The 20,952-nt window shown below is 49.6% G+C and overlaps 1 protein-coding gene across 2 annotated transcripts; it reads right to left on the bottom strand.

Annotated features, from left to right (window-relative positions):
• Positions 1 to 3,262: 3,262 nt before the first annotated feature.
• On the bottom strand, positions 3,263 to 10,593 carry LOC118076467 (transmembrane emp24 domain-containing protein 10). Of its 2 annotated transcripts, XM_035099238.2 has the most exons (6): positions 10,366 to 10,593; positions 10,080 to 10,273; positions 9,454 to 9,574; positions 6,774 to 6,847; positions 5,377 to 5,503; positions 3,263 to 3,840 (listed from the first exon to the last, which is right to left on the bottom strand). In XM_035099238.2, the coding sequence occupies exons 2-6, from the start codon at positions 10,269 to 10,271 to the stop codon at positions 3,719 to 3,721; spliced, it is 636 nt and encodes a 211-aa protein (XP_034955129.1). In that variant the 5' UTR covers positions 10,272 to 10,273; positions 10,366 to 10,593; the 3' UTR covers positions 3,263 to 3,718. The 2 variants fall into 2 exon arrangements, with proteins under 2 accessions (XP_034955129.1, XP_034955130.1); XM_035099239.2 differs by having other exon boundaries at positions 10,080 to 10,593.
• Between the last annotated feature and the right edge of the window lie 10,359 nt (positions 10,594 to 20,952).

Here is a 20,952-nt window from a genome sequence, read left to right on the forward strand (position 1 = left end):
ATTATACACACACACACACACACACACACACACACACACACACACACACACACACAACTACAAACCAAAGGCAGCTTCTCTGGGGGATGTGTTAGTTCATCGCCGAATGAAGTTTGTACCTCCGTAGCTCATGAAAGGGCCTCCTTAGTGGTGGCTCCCTGGCATTGGAATGACTTCCTTCTTGAGATCCAGCTGGTGTTTGGGCACCAGCTGAAAACTTACCTCTTTAGCCAGGCTCTTTATGAGATGGGTTCTTGATGTATTAAGCCACTGACTTTTGTAGTAAGGAGGGTAAGTTGTCATACTGCTTGATTTCATATTAATATTTGTTTGTTTATTGGAATTGTTGTACTGTTAAGTTTCATTTTATATTTGACATGCCCTGATCCAGGATCATTTGCGTGTTGAAGGACAGGATGAAAATGAATCTCTTTTTGAGTTGTAGCCCACAATGAGCTTGCCCGTCTATTCCCGTTATTTGGCCCTTGCAGGTCCTATGGCTTCCCAAGTTTGGTGCCCTTTCAGATGTTTTGGACTACAACTCCCATCAGCTCAAACCAACACGGCCAGTGATCAGGGAGTTGTAGTCCCACAGCATCTGACAGGAAAGGCACCCCTTAACACTACAGCTAGATCTGCATATAAGGACCATCTCCATGCCATGGGAAACGGCTTCTGTTGGTTTTTGCAGATCAAGCTGCTGATAAACGCACAGTAGCAGGTCAGGCTGTTTTTCTTGGTAAGTTGGCAACCCTGTCCTATAAGCATGATTGACACCTATAGAATAGAATACTGGCATTGGAAGGGGCCTCAAAAAAGTCATTTAGTTCAGTAAGAAGTATAAGAATGAAAATTGGCAGCAGTTAGAAAAACCCAACCCTGGTATGTGAGTGAAGGAAACTCCTCTGACCGAGTCGTGACAGTTATACAGGCAAGGAATTAAGTTTAAATTTTCGGTATGGACATGGCCACAAAGTCAACTGTTGCAGTTCTGGCAAGGACACAGGGTGAAAGGGGCAAATTTTGTATCTTATCCGTATAAAGAAATGCATGCAGATTTAACAATAAAAATGTATTGACTATTTTAATACAACCTTGCTGCGAATTTGTCATCTTTTTGTTCCAGAAGAGAGGGAGAATTAGGCTGACACAGCAATACAGGGGGATAAGATGTGCATAAAGTTGCTGCAGGAAGGGGGAGATGCAAGCAAATTTTGCTCTTAGCACTGAAGTCCCAACCCATTGGACCTGGTGCGTTGGAACCTGTTTTTAAGGCAAACACTTTTAACCCCTGTAATTGAGAAGCAGCGAGGGCTTCTGAACATGTGCAGAGAGCCCTTCCCAGTCTCCTGAGTTATGGCAGACTTCAGCCAACATGCTTCTTAGAAACTGTAGCCTTATGCTTGCTTAGCTGGTGGGAAGCTGTGCTGAGCAGAGAAGGACTCACATGCAAGGCAACAGGCACAGGATCAAATTCCGTGGCCTCTGATGGGATTGTTAAAACACATGCTTCAAAATTCTCTCCTGGTGCTTGCTTTGGTTTGGCCTAATCTGAAAACTCGAAAACTGGAGATGTTCCCAAACTGCCTCTAAAGAGATCCTCAATTTGCAATAATGCCTCTAGATTCCCTGGAAGGAGAGGGTGCAGGTCCCCTCTGCCGTTCCTGCAGCTGAAAGGTAACCTACAAAGAGTTGCCTCTACCTGCTTTTCCCTCTGGCCACTCCTGCCACTGGAACACAAGTCACAGAAAGGGTGTCCACGATAACACACTCCCCACCCAAAGTCTAATCCTTTACAGAGAGCCCTATCTTATCATTGCGCATCTTCCTCCAGCAATGAGGAAGACTGAGAGCCACCATTCATGCCAGTCTGGTAAGTGCTGGTTTTTTCAAAGGTTTCCAGAGGTTTAGAGAGTGTTTACAGGTGTCAGGGGGACTCCCTACAGGGAGCCTCCCCCCATAATCCTGACCAGCACTTCGCCCAGCGACAGCACTAGCAGCGGGTCAGGGGAAAGCGGAATGGAAGGGGGAAGGCTCAGTGAGGCATCAGAGCCATGGCAACAGTGGAAGAAGGGCTCAGTGACGTATCAAGAGCCCCTGCACCACTCTGACCATCTAGGGGAGGAGGGACAGCTCAGGGAGGTGCCGGAGCCCAGGCACCGTCCCAGCAAGCGAGGGGAAGAAGGGACGCCGCTCCTTCCGGCGCCCGAATTGAGGCGCACGCCCAAACGCAGGGCAAAGGGGTGGCGTTTCGGGGTGCCCAGGTTATTATGCTGGCCCCGAAGCCGACGGACACCATTACCGGGTTCTGAGAGTGACTAGGCGGTCATGTTTTCTGCTATCTCTGCACTGTAAATAGCATGCACAATAAAACCTTTATAAAGACACGATGGACTGGAGCTTTTTTCCCCGGGAGTAGCCCCAACAACTCCCTGACAACAGGCTTTTTAGATGCTGTTCCCCACTATATGCAATTTTACATACACACACACTACCTGGGAACGTAAGCCCTGTGTAATCGGGGGGATACCTGTAATTGCCTGTGGCCAGTGTTGCTTTACTAGAAAAAGAGGTGCCAGAACTCCCCATGAACGCCTCCCTCTTTCTCTCAGAATGGCAACGGCACTCACTTGAGAGGTGCTGGAACTGAGTTCCTGTGAGTTCCACCTGAAAAGCCATTTGTGGCCTTTATCCAGTCTACCAAAATCCACACATCATAGACCCTGTAGAATACCTTGTTTCTGACCCCTGATGAGGCAAGGAGAAGCAAGACCAGGGGATCCCCAAACTACGGCCCGCAGGCCAGATGCGGCCTAATTGGCCTCCCAATCCAGTCCGCGACGACCCCCGCTGCCCGCTGCCACCACCCGCTCTTACGGCGTGCTTCCAGATCGGGAAAAAGCGCCAGAAATCGTTTGTGTGCATGCGTATGGGCCTCTCCCGACCCAGAAGAGGTCATTTCCGGTGCACTTCCGGGTCGGGGGGAGGCCCATACGCATTCACACAAACAATTTTCAGCGATTTTTCCGACCTGGAAGCGCACCACCGCGCCAGTAAGTGTGTGCGCGCATGCGCACGGGCACACACTCCCCCGCCCTCCGGCCCGCTGCGTGCGCACTCCCCTGCCCTCCGGCCCGCCGCGCAATTGGCGCGGCGGGCACCGGCCCAAAGCCGGGTAAGTCTGGAGACCCCTGAGCAAGACCCTCCTGCCTTGATTGCCATAACTCTCCCCTCACCCACCCACCAAAACAGAAGCAATATCTAGGAACCAAAATTTATTACTTTCAAAGTATTACGCTTAGCACTTGGGACTTAAATTACAGAGTCTAATTAAAACACCCGCCCCACCACATTCCCACCACCACCACCCTGCAGAGCAGACAAGCACCACAGTCGGTTTGGGAGGAACAGCAAGTGGTTTTCTAATGTGCTCTCCAGAATCCATGCCTTGTCTGATGAATCGCTCCATTCCCGGCTAGCAAAGAGATCCAGTCCAGTTGTCAGGTTCCACCGAGTCCTCCTGGCCACAAGGAAATCCCGGGGTGGGGGTGGAGAATCCAGTCACCTTTGGAGTGGAATAATTCAGCGGAGAGAGATTGAGCATGGTTCACACCTAACAGGTTGTAGGCTAGATCCATGGCACAACTAGGCAGGGGAGTCCAGTAAATGGGGGCCGCCCACTTCTTGCCTCTCCCCCTGTGCCCAAACCGGACCTCAATCACTCGATGAGTTTCTTGGCTTTGAAGAAACGTCTGAGGTAGAAGACCTGCCAAGTGGCCAGACCCACAAGGCAGAGCATGGAGAAAATGCTGAAGTAGAAGACCCGAGCGCTGGTGGATTCTGCAAAGAGAGAAAGACAAGGCCAAATGTCAGATCCAGCTCCGAGCTCCTAGGCTGGAGCGGTGGTTAAGAGCATCGGGCTAAGATCTGGGAGACCAGAGTTCAAATCCCCACAGCGCCACGAAGCTGATTTCAGGCCAGTCACAGCCTCTCAGCCTAACCCACCTCACAGGGTTGTTGCTGGAATAAACGGGGGGGGGGAACTGTGTTGTATGAACTCCTCATTTTATTGTTTGGCTTCGTTTTAGGGAGGGGCCTTGCTCTACATGCGGAAGGTCCCTCCACTGCCAAAAATATTTTTTTTATGACTCTGTGGCAGGTAATGAGGGAAAGCTTCTCTTTATATGACTGTCACACCAGTGTAGAGAGGGCAGAGAGTAGCTCGATACCCAAGGAAGCCTGAGTTCAAATCCCTCGTTGCTTCAAAAGCTTAATGCCTGACCTTGGGCAAGTCACCAGTCATAGTCCAACGCTGCCTTGCAGGGTTGTTGTGAGGCAGCCTCCACCAAGATGCTTTGGACTGCAACTCCCAGCAGCTCCCACCATCCCCAACCATCGGCCAGGTGGCTGGGAACATAGGATGTTGGAGGCCTCAAGGCTAATAGACACCATCAACAGCCAAACAAAGGCCAGAGGAGGAATAATAATAATAATAATATTTTTTTATTATTTATACCCCGCCCATCTGGCTGGGTTCCCCCAGCCACTCTGGGCAGCTTCCAACAGAAATATTATTATTAAAATACAGAAATCCATCAAACATTAAAAGCTTCCCTAAACAGGGCTGCACTCACTGGAAGGACAGATCGTGAAGCTGAGGCTCCAATACTTTGGCCACCTCATGAGAAGAGAAGAATCCTTGGAAAAGACCCTGATGTTGGGAAAGATTGAGGGCACTAGGAGAAGGGGACGACAGAGGACGAGATGGTTGGACAGTGTTCTCGAAGCTACGAACATGAGTTTGACCAAACTGCGGGAGGCAGTGGAAGACAGAGGAGTGCCTGGCGTGCTTTGGTCCATGGGTTCACGAAGAGTCAGACACGACTAAACGACTAAACAACAAAAACAAAAACAGGGCTGCCTTGAGATGCCTTCTAAAGGTCTGGCAATTGTTGTTCTCTTTGACCTCTGGTAGGAGGGCATTCCACAGGGCGGGTGCCACTACCAAGAAGGCCCTCTGCCTGGTTCCCTGTAACTTGGCTTCTCGTAGTGAGGGAACCACCAGAAGTCCCTCAGCGCTGGACCTCAATGTCCGGGCAGAACGATGGGGGTGGAGACGCTCCTTCAGCTATACTGGACCGAGGAAGAGAACAAACAACAGAGCCAGCAAGGTGCCCTCCAGATGTCAGTGGACTACAACTCCCAGCAGCCTTAGTATGGCCAGTGGTAAGGAATGATGGGAGTTGTAATCCAGCAACATTCTAGAGGCCACCAGATGGAGAGAGCTGGAGACGAGGCCCGTACTGCAACCTTTCTTGGCTCCAGCAAATGACAGGGGGGCAAGATCTCCAGCCGCCATGCTTTCACACCACTCACCATTGGTATCACGCATCTCCTCCTCGCGTTGTTTCATGAAGGCAAAGTCTTTGACGATGGATTCGGAAAGGTCCTCGAGCCGACGAAGGTCCACCTCCAAGGGCTTGAGTTTCTCAGCCTTCGCAATCTGTGGGGAAAGGGGAGGACAGGCTGAGCCAAAGGCCAGCACAATGCCACGAGGAGAGCTGGGGCCACGGAGGGAGTGGAGACGGCCGCCAACTCTGGAAACCCTTGGAAAACCCTTAAGAAAGCCAGCAGCACTCATCAGACTGGCATGAACGGTGGCAAATCCGCCAAACTCCACCGCAATTGCTCTCTCCGAAGCTCCTTGCTCAAACTCCCAACTCTCCACAGGTCTCAACGGTCGGTGCAAGGGCTCCTGGGATTGCTAGGTGCCGTTTTCGCACCTTTCTGGGCTCATTTTTAAAGTCATTCCGGGTTCAACATGCTGCGTGTGTGCGTGGTCGCGCATCAACTGGACACGCGTAAATGGGGCTGTATATAAACAGTTCAAATAAAAGAAACTGAAGAAGACCTTTGCTGGATCAGGTCCTTCTAGCCCAGCATCCTGTTCTCACAGAGACCAAACAGAGGCCCTAAAGGGAAGCCTGCAAGAAGGACCTGACCCCTCTAACATCCTCCCCACCTGTGATTTCCAGCAACTGGCATTCACAGCCCTACTGCCTCCCCCAGTGGGGCAAGGTGTTTGGTTGGCCGCTGTGAGAACAAGATGCTGGACCAGATGCGTCTTTGGGCTGATCCAGCTGCAGGCATCTTCTGGTGATCTCAGGGAGGTTCTGCAGAGTCACCCCCACAGCTCAAAGCGCTTCTGGGGTGGGATGAACCTTGACCTTTTCACAGGCTCCCCGTTCTGAGACATTCAAGCCACTTTTACGGGGAATGCAGGAAACGTTTGCACATCTAGCTCACACTCAGAGCCGTCTTTCCCATTGGTGTTAGTGGCTCGTTGCGCCAGGGCGCCAGCCTCTCAGGGGCGCCCTAGCGAGTGGGGGAGCTGCGCGGCTTCCCTCCCAAGCCTCTGCATCTGCTAAAGATGGCCCTGCTCCCGGTCATTGTCCTCCTCCTGCTTCCTGGCGAAAGGTAGTACACAGCCTTCCTGGGCTGCCTACTTGGGCACCCTGATGCCAGAGAGCATGTCCGCCAGCACATTTTCCTGCTTGATCGGGGCGGTGGGGGAGGCAGAGGACATTTTCTACTGCCCCCTCCCTTGCTTTGGAGTTGCTGGGGGGCGGCGCCAGAGGGATTTTTACACCACGGTGCCAGATATGCTTAAGACGGCCCTGCCCACACTATGGCACAAACTCCCCCTCTCCCCCAGGAGGACACCCTGCCATATTTTTATTCAGAGCAGACTAGAGCAGAGAGACTGCACTTACGTCTTCATAATTCCGTGCCTCCACACCGTGCTTGATATCGAGGGTGACCAGTTGGTCAGGCACCCGGAAATTCCCTGGAAAGAGAGACCCTGGGAATTAGGGGTGGGAGGAATGAAGAGAAGGTAGGCATAGACTGAGAGGACAAGGTTAGGATTAAGGCAATAAGGATGTACAGCAGACGTCCCACAACCAGGCCACTCACCATTTGTCCCAAACTTATGGTTTGGTTTAGGCAAATTATAGTCCATCACACCCAAGAGGCACCCGGCTGGAACCACAGAAGGATCACCACACCACAGAAGGATTTTTTAAAACCACAACACAGGCCTATTTGGACATATGGACTGTTTTTCTAGATCTATATGTTTAAATGAAGATTAATATATTTTTCCTGTTGATGTCATCTGGCAATGTTGAGTTTTTATTTATTTTCCTTTCCTCTTGTTGTATTTGCAAAATAAAATGAAAACTTTTTTAAAAAATAGGGTTCGTAAAGTTTGCAGCATAGCAGCTTCCTATGTATATTTAAAACAGCTTGCTTTTCTGGATTAAATAGAAGCATTTCTGGTTTTAAAAAGATGGCAGCCATTGCCTCCCTTAGCTCAGGGTGGGTTCCTTCTCGCCCAAGATCACTACGATCCTTATACTGGTTAAGTCACATGGGCAACCGGACCATCTTCCCAAGCACCATCAATCAATCCGCTGCAAACCCCACATCCAGCAGGGAGCTCCATCTTTACCTGCCCAGCACTTGACGCCATACACCCAGGTCTGGGGAACCTTTTTGGTGCCAAGGGCCAGATCCTTATCAGAGCCAGATTGTACAGGTGGGAGGGGTCACCCATCCTACGACTGACTAGTAGGTGGGATCGTCCACAAGTCAACACCTTTTCCACTTTGATTTTAAAGCGGGAGAGATTCTTCTCCCACCCTTCTGAGACTGAAATTATATCGTGCTTCTCCTGCAAGTGGCGCCCCACCACTCACAGGAGAAGTGTGTGAGCTGCTTCAAACAGCACTTGGGAGAAGGCAGGTCCCAAAACAGGACTGAAGGTTGCCTTGAAGCTCTTCTCACAAGCCCTGCTTCTCCCTCACCCCACTGCTGCCGCTTGTCTATTCACAGGAGCTGAGCTTTGGAGAAGGCCTTAATCTCCACCGATCATCCAATGAACAGAGATTAAATCCTGCAGTGCAATCCTATTCCCTCCTGAGTGCAGGGGGCATGCAGCCAGTGCAGGATTAAACCCTGTCCTCCTGCACATCAGCTGATGGGAGGATGGGCGTAGCTTGGGGGAAAAGGCCTGGTTGGCCAAACTGGATCCATAGGGCACAGGTTCACTCCTGCTGTTCTGGAAAATTCTGCTGGTTAGGAAGCAATCTGGTTTTTCATTCATTCAAGGCCTGCCCAGAAAAGGTGTTTGCAGTGTTGTGATTAGATGTCATGCAGACTGGCCTCAAGGGCCCCTGCTTCTGGGTCAGCTTTGCATCCAGTAACCGTCTCTTTTTAGATTTTGGTTTTTCCCCAGTTGTGAAGCCCTAGAAATCTAGGCTAGGCCCTATGATCAATGAATGGATTGTGGGGGTTTGGCAATTAGTCTAGTCTGAGAAGTTAATGCCCTGCAACCAGCTGCACAGAGAGGTTGTCAAAAATCATGATTTTTATAGAGATATCGTTTCCATTCTTTTAATTTATTATTATTATTATTATTATTATTATTATTATTATTATTATTAAGATTTCTTACCCGCCTTTCACCATCAGGTCCCAGGGCGGGTTATAACAATTAAAACATACAGTTAAAACTTTAATAAATGAGTTCCCAAGTTCTGACCTCTCAGCAAAAAGAAATCCTTTTTCAAAAAGATCTCATAAAAGATAAAGTTTCTTGCAAATTTATGGTGCTGCAGTTCTGGCAGGTGGGGGAGAAAAGTTAATGAAGAAATCTTCAATTACTGTATGGGATTACAGCTATTATAGCTGTTTTGTTTTATTCAAGTAATGTTATTTGAATAAGGATTATGGTTTAAAAAAAAAATTGAATGGTTCTGTGAATCAGTCAATATGGGACAAAAGGCAAGCCCGTGTTAGAATTAATTAATGCCTCTCAGCAAATAATGTAAACATGGTTTATTTTGCAGAGGTAAAAAGTCCTGTAAATAAATAAGTCTTTAATAAAAAAAGCCGTTAGCTTGCTGGGAGCTGGCAGAAGATGGTCACAGAGCTCTGGCCTGCCTCTCTCACCTACTCACTGCATGGAATTATTTCTTACCTAGGGCTGCAGCTCAGTGGCGGAGCATCTGCCTTATGAGCAGAAGGTCCCAGGTTCAAATCCTGTCATCTCCAGGTAAGGCTGGGAAAGGCTCCCTGCCTGAAAAGCCACTGACAATCAGTGGTCTGACTCTGTTCAGGATAGTGCTTAAAGGCAAATATGAGACAAAGGGACGGAAAAGGGGGCGCGAGTTTGGGAGAAAGTCTCCTTGTGAACCACCCATTTTTCCAGTCAGGGATCAGCTGTGAAACATGCAAATTATTCTAGAATGCTTCAAGAAGATGTGCCTCTGAGCACATAGGGTGCTTCCCTTCCCACTGTACAGGCACATCAAAAACAAACCCAAAATCTGGGATTACAGGATACTTTTTGAAATTTAAACCCGCCTACAGAATCCATCGCCCCCATACCTGGCTGGCCATGACTCTCAAAGCAAATCTCATAGATCTCATAGTCGTCCGTGGTGAAGGCAAATTTTCCTTTCTTGGCATCATCTCTGGAGTACAAGAGGTGGCCAGAGGAGTCCGTAACCTGCAGGGAGAAAGGGCCAGCGTCAACTCGAGCAGAGACACAGGGTATTTGGGCATGCGCAAAATGCAAAACAAAACAAAAGCTTGACAACAAAGAGTCTCACAGCACTTGCAAAGCCTTAACATCCACACCACACATTTAAAGCACTTTGACACCACTTGAACAGCGGTGAATTCCCCCCTGGGAATGATAGTTTGTTAAATGAGGGCTCAGAGATGTCAGGAGACCCCACCCAGCACATTTAGCAAACAACAGTTCCCAGAATTCTTTGGAGGAGGCCATGATTGCTAAAGTGATCAACAGTGCTTTAAAAATGTACAGTGTGGATGTGACCTAAACTGCATTCATTGTGGCATGAAGCAAGCTTTCGTGGGCTAGAATGCACTTTGTGGTTGCAGCTGCAACAGACTCCTGTACCATTTCGGTATTCTAGTGTGTGGTTGGCGGGGGTTGTTTGTCAGCAAAGAAATGGGATGGGGAGATCAAAGCACAACATGCTCCTCACCCGCAAGTCTGTCCTGATCCCCGGCGCAGTGGCTTCCGAGACCACGAATTCCCCGGTGACCATCACATCTCGGTGAAGCTCCTCTTTCAGACACTTGCGCGTCTGCGGTGGAAGCTGGAAGGACAGTCCCTGGCAGCCACCTGCAGAAAAGGCCAGCAGGGCCAAGGGACCCAGGAGTCCGGGCACCCACATCGCTGTTAAGAGCCAAACAAGAGTGGAAAAAATAAAAAGGTGGAGGGGCGGGGAGAGACTGATTCTCTGAATCCTGATTTGCTGTATACGGTACCTTCAATCGAGCTGGATCCTTGTAGGCTCAAATCCCTTCCCTCTTGCCTGGACCCGGGTTGGTCCTTTCACACGATACCGCCTTCCCCAGGCCCCCCACGCCAGTATTGCCTCTCCGATGTCGAACCCCAGCTGGCTAAACCCCTGCCCGCGCGCCCCGCAGACTCGATCTCGGACCCCCCAGCCTTCGGGGCTGCCTCCGATTGTGCCCTCCCCCTCTGCCCGCGGCCGCTTCCGACGTGGCGCTCTCCGACGAGTCCGCTCCGCTTGGGGGGGCGGGGCCTGGGGCGGAAGAGGCCACGCCCCGCTCCAAGCAAGCGGCGTGAAAATGGTCCCGGGGGCGCGCGACATTTGTCCTGCCTTGAGCACAGCGCAGGCTGCATTTGTTTTGCAGAGTTTGGCATGAGCCGTGATGCTGGATCAGGCCAGAGGGGACTCCACCTTGTTCTTAACAGGGGTCGAAACAGATGGCAAGCGCTTACAAGGGAGTAAGCCTCCTTGTACGCAGTGGGACTTACTTCCGAGTGAACCTGCCTAGAATTGCATCGTTTGAACTTCATAACTTTTTAGATTGCAGTCCCTTAGACTCGGATACTAGGGAGTTAAATACCATGGAATCTTATTTATGGGATATACCTCTCAGCAAACTTGTTACTGTCCTGTGCCTGCATCAACTCTGCAATTTTCCCGTCCTGCAAAGGGTTAATTTAAATATGCTCCTCTTCTTCTTCTTCTTTGGCGATCACTCGTAGCCGAGTAAGATTGTCTTCCATAAACACGATTTTAACAATGAGTCCGTAAGTGACTGTGGAGGCCAATTCTGGATCCACACGTCCTTCCACAGTGGGGACATTGGTTTCCAGGCGGGAGTTGATCACGGTGTGGATCCTGACCCGTGTGCTTGGTTGCTTGCTTAAGAGGAGGCCCCCTTGTGTTCAGTTATGGCTTGCTCCCAGGAAAGTGTGTGTAGGGCCGATCGTAGAATTGCAGTGTTGGAAAGGACCAAAAGGGTCATCTAGTCCAACCCTATGCAATGCAACCCCCTTACTGACAGAAGCAAGCCCCACTGAATTCAATTCAGGTAAGTCTTGCGTGTTGGGTTGTAGCCAGAGCCGGCAAACTTCACAACCCTGAAGATTAGTTCACTTAAAACGTACACTCCGATCCTACGCCCGTTTACTTGGCAGCAAATCCCGTATTTAACGCCTAGTAAGCGCGCACAGGGACCCAGGTGGCGCTGTGGTTAAACCACTGAGCCCTAGGGCTTGCTGATCAGAAGGGGCGGTTCGAATCCCTGTGACGGGGTGAGCTCCCGTTGCTTGGTCCCAGCTCCTGCCAACCTAGCAGTTCGAAAGCACGTCAAAATGCAAGTAGATAAATAGGAACCGCTACAGGCGGAAGGTAAACGGCGTTTCCATGTGCTGCTCTGGTTTGCCAGAAGCGGCTTTGTCATGCTGGCCACATGACCTGGAAGCTGTACGCCGGCTCCCTCGGCCAATAATGCGAGATGAGCGCGCAACCCCAGAGTCGGTCACGACTGGACCTAATGGTCAGGGGTCCCTTTACCTTTACCTTTAAGCGCGCACAGGACTGCAGCCTTAATTGATGCGCATTATAGGTACCCGAAAGTACCCGAAGGAGTCCATCATCCGCATCACTAGTGAACGTGCAAATAACCAGGCTAGTGTGTTCCTTTGCTCAGCATTTATTCCAGTACAGAAAAGATGCGCCTGTAACACACCCAACCCAACGTGTGTCGGCCACCTTAGCGAGTAAGTGAGAAATTGGGAGTGACGGGAAAGTGTGACTGGATGCGTCTGAGAGTGTTCCTCGTTCAACGGCGGGAGGGAAACCTTGTCAACATCCGTTTCTTAAAAACACTACAATTCCCAGGGTTCTTTGAGAGAAGCCTTGCTTCTTTTGAGGTCAGCGCCGCTTCCTGCGTGCAATAACTCTGCACATCAAGGTAGTATTTTGGCTTTGCTCAGCAGTGGTTAGGAAACAGGATTGGTAGGTTTTGGGGATCGTGAGCATGCACCCTGTGAGGAAGGGCGTTGGTGAGGACAAAAGGAGCTCTGCAGAAACCCAGAGGCACTCTTACCGTTTTAATTATTATTGCTAAAAGTCTGAAGATGCTTTTAACTGAAATGGAACCTCTGCTGTATAAGCTGGTAGCCAGTGTCCCAGGTTCAGACAAAACAAATTCACACTAAAAAATATAACACACTTATCTTCAAAGATATGTTATGGATCTCTTAGAAAGATCTTTAGCTGAAAATTAAATAGCACCAGCTGTTCCAGACATAGAATTTGTCTTTTTCCATATACAGTGGTGCCTCGCTAGACGAAATTAATTCGTTCCACGGGTCTTTTCTTATAGCGAAAAATTTGTCTAGCGAATCCCATAGGAATGCACTGAATTTTTTTCGACTTTTTTTAATTTTTTTCGACTTTTTTTTTGCCCATAGGAACGCATTAATTGAATTCCAATGCATTCCTATGGGAAGACGCGATTCGCTAGACGAATTTTTCGTAAAACGCATTCGTCTAGCGAGGCAAGCTCCGCTCGAAAAATCCTTTCGTTAAGCGGAAATTTAGTTAAGCAGGGCATTTGTTAAGCGAGGCACCACTGCATTTTCTAAAAGGGCAATTAAAAGCCCATGGAGGCCCAGAAATGGGTTTTTGTATGAACTTGTGTATCCCTAAACAGCTGAGGTCTCTGTCTTCTTAATAGATGCTCTTTGTGCTGATCTGTCAATGAGCGTTTTCCCCTTTTGCTGACACCCCTGAGTTGTACCCATCAGTATGTGCAGAGTATGCTGCTGTTTATTTTGGGTGACAATGAAAACTTCATTAAAAATAAGTAAATAAAGGGGCATTTGGAGAAGAGGATTGGTGGGCTTAATAGAGACCAGGGAGCAACTTTGAGATAATGGGGCACTATGACTCACTTCTCTTTGCCCCATTTTCCTCAGTGCCAGTGGGTGGGCTTGGCTTGGAGAGAGGAAGGAGAGAAGTAATTGATGGGTGCCGGTCCTGGTCCTGGCACAAAAACTTGGGTGACTCAGGGTGTGAGGAATGATGGATTTCAGGTGCCAAGTAGATGAGAAACCACAACTGGGGCAGTGACTCATTAACAGCCGCCTGATGGCCAAGGAGGTAGGAAGGGGGGAAATTGACATAATGGGTTTGGTCATGGCACTCTTACTCCTTTAGTGGCAGCCTGTCTGGGAGAAATCCAACAGGTGCTGTTTTCTCAATAACTGTGATGCTGGGCTGAAGAAAGCTGGACCTATTGATTCCCCACCCCCCTTTTGACGGCATTTTGCCAGAAAACAAGAGGGTCAGAAAGATATAGTAGTGAAGCAGATCACCCACTGAACTTTGCTGCTGCAACAGGATTTTAATCCATTTGTTTTCCAGACCAGCATGTATTCATCCCTAACTTGGGTGTACATTTGTGAGCGTTAATTTCAAAGGAAGTAAGAGGAATGTACCAATAAATAGCAATATTTTATAGATTGGGGGGGGGAATTGTAGCAAAGTTTAAATGCCATGATCTCTCAGATCTGAATTTCTCATTAAACGGACCCTTTTGCCAAGCCTTGGTCTGTGGGGAGCAGGGATACGATACCAAAGCCCTGAGTTGCTCTTGAGTGTGATGCTTTTCTTACTTTGAGGAGAAAGGTGGACATAGATTAGCACCCAACCATTTTATGCAGCACAATGGCTTGGGTGTGGTATGTTAAAGATAATGTTGCATTGCCTCTGAGCATGGGCAGAGTTGACTTTCTCATCCATGGCAGCACGGTGTTGTTGTTGTTGTTGTTTTAAAGAAGCCAATACTTCCAAACACAATGCTACAACCCAGGGTCTCAGTACTAGAGAAAAGGAAGGGCACACCATGTCTACTTAACTTGCGGAACTCTCTGCCACAAGACATACAGTACAGACAACTTTGTCGGCTTAAAAGAAAACCATCAGACGGACTTCACAGAGGAGGAGAAGCAGGTATTGTGTCAGGCCATGACAGCAGATCCAAACTTCCATCTTCAGAGTAGTCTACCTCTGAATACCAATTGTTGGGGACAACCAACCAACAATGGGGGGCTGATGCTATTACATGCCGCTTCTGAGCTTCCCAGGACCATCCGTGTGTTATCAGACACAAAATTGCTGGGCCAGATAGACTTTTGGTCTGACCCAGGAAGGCATTGCTGCCAGGTAGGTGGCTCTTTACAGGATGGCAGGAAAACCAAGACTCACAGAATAACCGTCACAACCTTGCAATTCTATGATTCTATGACTGTCATTGCAGGGGGTTCGACTAGATGGCCCTCGGGGGCCCTTCCAACACTACAATTCTATGCTTCTCTCATGGCTAAAGTCATATCTCAGTGGGGAACCTCAGGCCAGAGAGCTGAATGCAGCTGCTCCAAGCCTTTCTATCTGTCCCTCTGAACTCTCCCCAGGCCTCAGCGATACCCCTCACTTGTCACCCCTGCTTCTCGCCCTCTTTGAGTCCTTTGACCTGGCTGGAAAGTGTCCCCCCCTGAACTGTGAAAGCACCTATTTGTTTCCCTGGATGGGAGAAAAGACAGGGGTTGTGTCAGCTTAAGCGTGGGTAGAAACTCGCCTTCTGTACAAAGGTGATTTTTACCTTTGTTGCTCCGCCCACTTTTCCATCTGCCCCTGACCAGCACTGGATATGGCCCCTGCATGGCCACCCAGAAAGGAACACGGCCCCCGCCAGATCGTTGGCTCCACTGTGGAAGCACTGCTGTTCATGCTGATTCATTTGTCCTCACCATAATCTACCTCTTGCTCTACTGCAAGAAAAACCACAACATAGAATCATAGAATATTCGGAGGGATCCGAGGGTCATCTAGTCCAACCCCCTGCAATATAGGCATCTCAGCATTAAGTTCCCCATCCAGTTTGAAACCACACCTGACTCTGCTTAGCTTTGCAACTGTGCTAGCATTTAAATAATAATAATAATTACTGCACTGCTAGGAGGATATTTGCCTCTGAAGCCACCTCTGTCTGTTTCTCTCTCTCTCTCTCTCTTGTCCGCACCCTGACCTCCTCTCCTCCTCCTCCTGAAAGTCTTGCTTCTTGGTGGTAATGTGAAAGGGAGGCCCGCCTTTGAGGGAGCAGGCCAGGAGCCAAGCGACATCCTTGAAACGTGAGTGAGAGGAAGAGGAAATGTGTGACTAACCTGAAAAGTATAGCGGAGCCTCACACAGCATGCCAGCTCTTCCCAGACTTGGCTCCGTCCCTCATCGCTCGCAGAAGAGGCTTTGCTGCTCTTCCACGTGCGAGTCCCGCTGCCTGGCTCCCTCGTTCTGGGAACAAGGCCCAGAACCGCCAGCAGCCCAGAAGGAAGGGGCACATTTTTCTGTTCGTTTAAATTCTCTCCATCTGCTTTTTGATGCATGCTTATTTTGTTTGCTTATTTATATTGCGCTTTACCTCCACGGAGCTCAAGCTGGCCTGCGTTGTTCTACCTCCCTCCCATTTATTCCTCACAACAACCCTGTGAGGTAGGTTAGGCCCCACAGTGAGCTTCATGGCTGAGCGCTGTGTATGGGTGTGAGAGTTGTACCATACTGTGCCTAAATGTGTACTATGTGTGATTTTTTTCTTCTCCAGCCCTCCTCTTCTTGATGTTTCAAGGCAGGTGCAAAATAGAAAAGAAATCCAGCATCGTAGGAAATAAGCAAATCACATGGGTGACAAAACAAAAACTTGCAAGTTGGGGGGCTGCTGTTCAGGGCTCCAGCAGCACCCCATTTAGAGTGGGGCGGGCTGTTCCCCTGCACAGTGTGCCAGGCCAAAGAGGGCGCAAAACAACAACAACAACAACAACAACAACAACAACGAATTGACAGTGCTATTTTTCTATTAAAAGAGTGGCAGAACTCACTATGAATGCTTCCCTCGTTCTCTTAGAATGGCAATGGCGCCTACCTGAGAGGTGCCAGAACTGAGTTCCTGTGTGTTTGCAGCTGAAAAAAGAGCCCTGGGAATTGTGCAAATAACAACAACAACAACAACAACAACAACAACAACAACAACACAACACGCCCATCTGGCTGGGTTTCCCCAGCCACTCTGGCGGCTTCCAACAGAGTATTAAAATACAATAATCTATTAAACATTAAAAGTGCCCCTAAACAGGGCTGCCTTCAGATGTCTTCTAAAAGTCTGGTAGTTTAGGGTGCCATATAACCAAAGTCTACCCCTGGTTCTAGACAGCCAAACAGTTCCTCTTTCAGGATGCTCCCATTTGTCCCAGTCTGGACTGGGAGCCCCTTGCAAGCTATGATTGCAGAGGGACATAAGAAACGGCCTTAGGCCCCATCCTGCACTATGCAGTCCAAGGAGGATCGTGCCAGGTTAAACAGTTACGCCTTCCCCCAAAGGATTCTGGAGCGGCAGTTTGCTAAGAGTTGTGAGGATACTTTCCTATTTCCTTCTCAGTGCTGCAATTCCCAGCGTGGTTTAACAACCAACCCCTCTTCCTGGGAAGCCACGGCTGCTTAGAGTAGCAGGATACTGCTTTGAATGTATTGTGCCAATGGGGCCTCATATTGCGCCAGACTCACTGGGTCATTGCCTGCACTAACCAGCAGCAGCTCACCAAACATGCAGGCGGGATATTCCCAGCCTTCCGTGGAGATGCCGGCGGGGATTGAACCTGCAACCTTCTGAATCATAGAATTGTAGAGTTGGAAGGGACCATGAGGGTCATCGAGTCCAACCCGCTGCAATGCAGGAATGTTTTGGCCCGGCGCGGGGCTCGAACCCACAACCCTGAGATTCAAAGTCTCAGGCAAAGCAGGTGCTCTGTTAATTCTGTCCCAGCAGCTGGGTAGCCCAGCTGTTCTTATATGCCCACCCACTTCCCTCCATCCATGTCTGTTCTCTTTTCTACCTCATCCCCTGCTTTGCCAAGGCCCAGCCAAGGCTGATCCACGGTCTCTCTCAGGAGGTGGTAGACTCTCCTTCTTTGGAGGTTTCTACAGTGTTTCTCCTAAAATAAGACGGTCCTCAAAAATAAGCCATGTCAGGCTTTTCATTAGTAGAATAAATATAAGACATCCCCCGAAAATAAGCCGGGGGTGGGAGCCGCTTCGGGGAGCGCAGCGCGAAGAGCCTGGTGAGAGGCAGCTGCGGCTGCAGGTGAAGCCCGGGATCTGCGTGGGCGACTGGGGGTGAACACCCTGAACGCTGCGGCGGTGGCGAAGAGGCACCCGATCAGCTGAGAAGCGGGCTCTTCGCGCTGTGCTGCGCTCCCCGAAGCGGCTCCCGTACAGCCGCCTCTTGCCGGTTCCTCCGCCGCCAATTCTCTCACAGCCGCCTCTGTGGCTGCTTCCTGCTCCGCCGACGCGTTTGGATCCTTGGATCACGGCGTTTCTTCTGCTCCCCAGCAGCACGCAAATGGGAGGGCCGGAACCCCGCTGAGCTCCGCAGCTCCGCAGTATTACGGTATTATTGTGCTTTGTTACAAGGGCAGCCTTACCATTTTTATTTTCTGCTCCCCGGCTCTCAACGGGTCCCGCGCGGTGCGCTGCTGCCGGCTCTCAATGGGTTGTGGCTCGGCGCAGCATGCTGTTGCCAGCTCCCGCTCGAAAAAATAAGACATCCCCCGAAAATAAGCCGTGGTGTGTTTTTTTGGAGGAAAAATAAATATAAGACGTGTCTTATTTTAGGAGAAACACGGTAAGCAGAGGTTGGATGGCCACCTGCTTTAGCTAAGATTGCTGCATTGCAATGGGTGATTCTATGATTAATGCAAATGGGGCATTGCCAGCCCCCCACCAGCTGGCCTTCTTACTTTCACGCAGCCCAGGGGGTGGCCATTGCTGTCAGCTTCTTCCTCCTCCTTAGTCTCCTTATTAGAACTGAGCAGGCTGCTAAGGATGGGGAGAGGGGGAAGCAGAATCCGTTGGTGGCTCCATCCTTGGTCATTGCGCCTCTGGCTCTTCTGTCTGCCTTCCACTCCATCAGTCTTAGGGGGCAGCAGCTACCACTGCCCAGGCCCCCTCACTGTAATCTCTGAACCTCTCTGTATTTGCTTGCTCCACGAGGCTGAGAAGTGTCTGTTTTTAGGGATAAGCCACAGATCTCCCAGCTGACTCTTCTCCTCTTCCTCCAAGGTGAGTCACCAAAGTCCTATTGCAGTGTCTCACATCCTGCCGAAGGAAGAGATTCATGTCATTCCTTGAAGGTTTTTTTTATTTATAAAATGTTAGGGAGTTCCCTCTGCCCTGGGAGTTTTCAAAGGCTTTGGACCCAGAACCCTAATAGTGGAAGACAAGTGTTTTATTCATGGGGTAGCGAGGCAAACACTTCCATCTCTGGTCCTGTGAAAGCTACATCTCATAATGGTTAGAATTAGCGTGGGGGGTGTTTGTGTGTGTGTGTGTGTGTGTGTGTGCTCTCCCGAGGTTGCTGTCTCTGTCTGCTTTCCTCTCTTTGCTCAGCCTCAGTTTCCTCATTCTGTACAATGGGAACAGGGCTGTGCAAAGGGAATCACTGTGCAATGGAAATTGGGGAAGGGCCGCAGCTCACTGGCAGAGCATCTGCCTTGCATGCGGAAGGTCCCCAATTCAATCTCCATCATCTCCAGGTGGGGCAGGGAGAAAACTCTTGTCTAAAAACCCTGGAGAGCCCCTGCCAGTCAGTGTGGACAATACTGGGCTAGGTGGAACAGTGGTCTGACCCAGCTTCCTATGACATTCATAAAAGTAGCCTCCCTCGCAAGCACATTCAAAGTGTTGCATAGGTGGGGACCAATGATAATGGATGCGCATGCACATCTTTGCATTTCTAAATGTGGCTTGAGGCTTCCCCAGAAGACCCTCTACATAAACTGCCCCTTTCCCCCACTCCTATCAGCCTTTAATGGTTTGCTGTACAGTACTTGATTACACATGTTTGGGGAATTCTTCGCTTTTGGGCCCCAGGGTAAAATCTGTGTGGGGGGGGGAATTGGAATATCAACAGCCCCCACTCCTATTGTGTAGTCAGCCTTGCTTCAAAGGATCACCTACCTACCTACGTGTGTGTGTGTGTGTGTGTGTGTGTGTGTGTGTGTGTGTGTGTGTGTACAGGATGCTGAGGGGTAGTCCTGCTCTCACTACCTTCACTTTCTCTACTCAGAAGTTGCCTTTTTAATCACTTTCTATTCCTGCCTCTTGAGGCCAAAAGCCAGGAATAGAAAAATGGAAAAATCCTGTTGCCTGGTTCTTATGCTCATTACTCATGAACTGTCTCCCCTCCCCCCTTTCACATGTTGAGAAGGTTTGAAGCTCAGCTAGAAGTGTTGCATTCATGTGGGGCGGCTAAGGGACCAGTAGCCCCATCAAGAAATCTCTGCTCCAATCTTTCCTCTGGCGCGACCTCAACAGGTGACCTTAAATCACCACCTCCCATTTTTAAATTTTTAATTTTTGCGCAGGGTGGGAGGACAACAAATGTGGTCTCCCCGGCAGGACTGTTGTATGCTGCCTTGATCTCAGGACAAGAAAGGTAGGATACAAAAATGTGTAATGAAGGAATAATCATTCTTGTTACTGATAGTGACGTTGATGGTGGTGATGACCGTTGTATTTTGCTTCTCTCACGTTTGTCATTGTGTAAAGTGCCTTACACAGTCTTTGTACACTTTCCTGGGAGGGGTAAGTGCCTTTGAAATACAAGGGGCTTATGCCTTAGTAGAGATAAGCATGGCTTTAGACAGAACAATCCCAAAGCATTTCTTCCGAAGAGGCTGCTTGAAGCTCTGGTTTTCTGCCTGTTCCCACTCTGTCAAGAAAAGAACCCAGGCATCCTAGTGCACCTCCCCTCCTGCTTTCAGTGATGGAGACACCAGCTGTCCCAGGTCTAAGCAATCCAACATGCTGACCACTAGGCTACACTGCATCTGCAGCATAAAACTTCTCACGAACAAGCCAGGGATCCCAGCTTCTGTCCCAACAATGGACTCCACAGCTCTTTGTGAGATGGGGAAAGGATCCAGGAGTCCACATATCCCTGTACTACTATTTAACACAGGAACCGGGAATTTATGGCAGAGATGATTTGATTTCAACTTCCATCACCTCAGCCAGCACGGCCAGTGATCTGGGATGATGGGATTTGTAGTTCAGGAACCTTCAGAGGGTCACAGGTTCCCCCAACCCTGATTTGAAAGATCCCACTTTTTGAACCCTGATGGTGTGTGTGTGTGTGTGTGTGTCTTCCCCCACTAGGTGAATGGAACAAGAGACTTTCTCTATCTAGGTTTACGGCCCGGCTCTATTCCCAGTGGGGAAATGATGGGGATTTCCCTGCTAATTGCCCACGGGGGTATGAGTCACCCCTGTGAAGAACATGAAATGCCATCTGGATTTGACCGGCACGGTGAGCACGTGCCTGATGGAAAAAAGGATGGGGGGGGCCCGAATAGGGAGCAAATAAATTTTACTTTCACCCACTCCTGAAGTTGGATATCGCCCCCTACTTCTCTCCCCACCCCCCTCCGCCCTGTGAGCAAAGTGTCGAGCTCCGAAACTCCCTTTCCCCAAGAACAAAATT

The sequence above is a fragment of the Zootoca vivipara genome, chromosome 17 (genome assembly GCF_963506605.1).
Source record: "Zootoca vivipara chromosome 17, rZooViv1.1, whole genome shotgun sequence".
NCBI lineage: Eukaryota > Metazoa > Chordata > Lepidosauria > Squamata > Lacertidae > Zootoca > Zootoca vivipara.

What these genes read in the sequence shown, in the direction of transcription:
- LOC118076467 (XM_035099238.2), bottom strand. Translation starts at nt 10,271, where the DNA reads ATGTGGGTGCCCGGACTCCTGGGTCCCTTGGCCCTGCTGGCCTTTTCT. An exon ending in GGATCAGGACAGACTTGCGG is followed by an intron (nt 9,575 to 10,079) that starts GTGAGGAGCATG and finishes TTCTCCCTGCAG; the next exon opens with GTTACGGACTCCTCTGGCCA. An exon ending in TGAGAGTCATGGCCAGCCAG is followed by an intron (nt 6,848 to 9,453) that starts GTATGGGGGCGA and finishes CTCTCTTTCCAG; the next exon opens with GGAATTTCCGGGTGCCTGAC.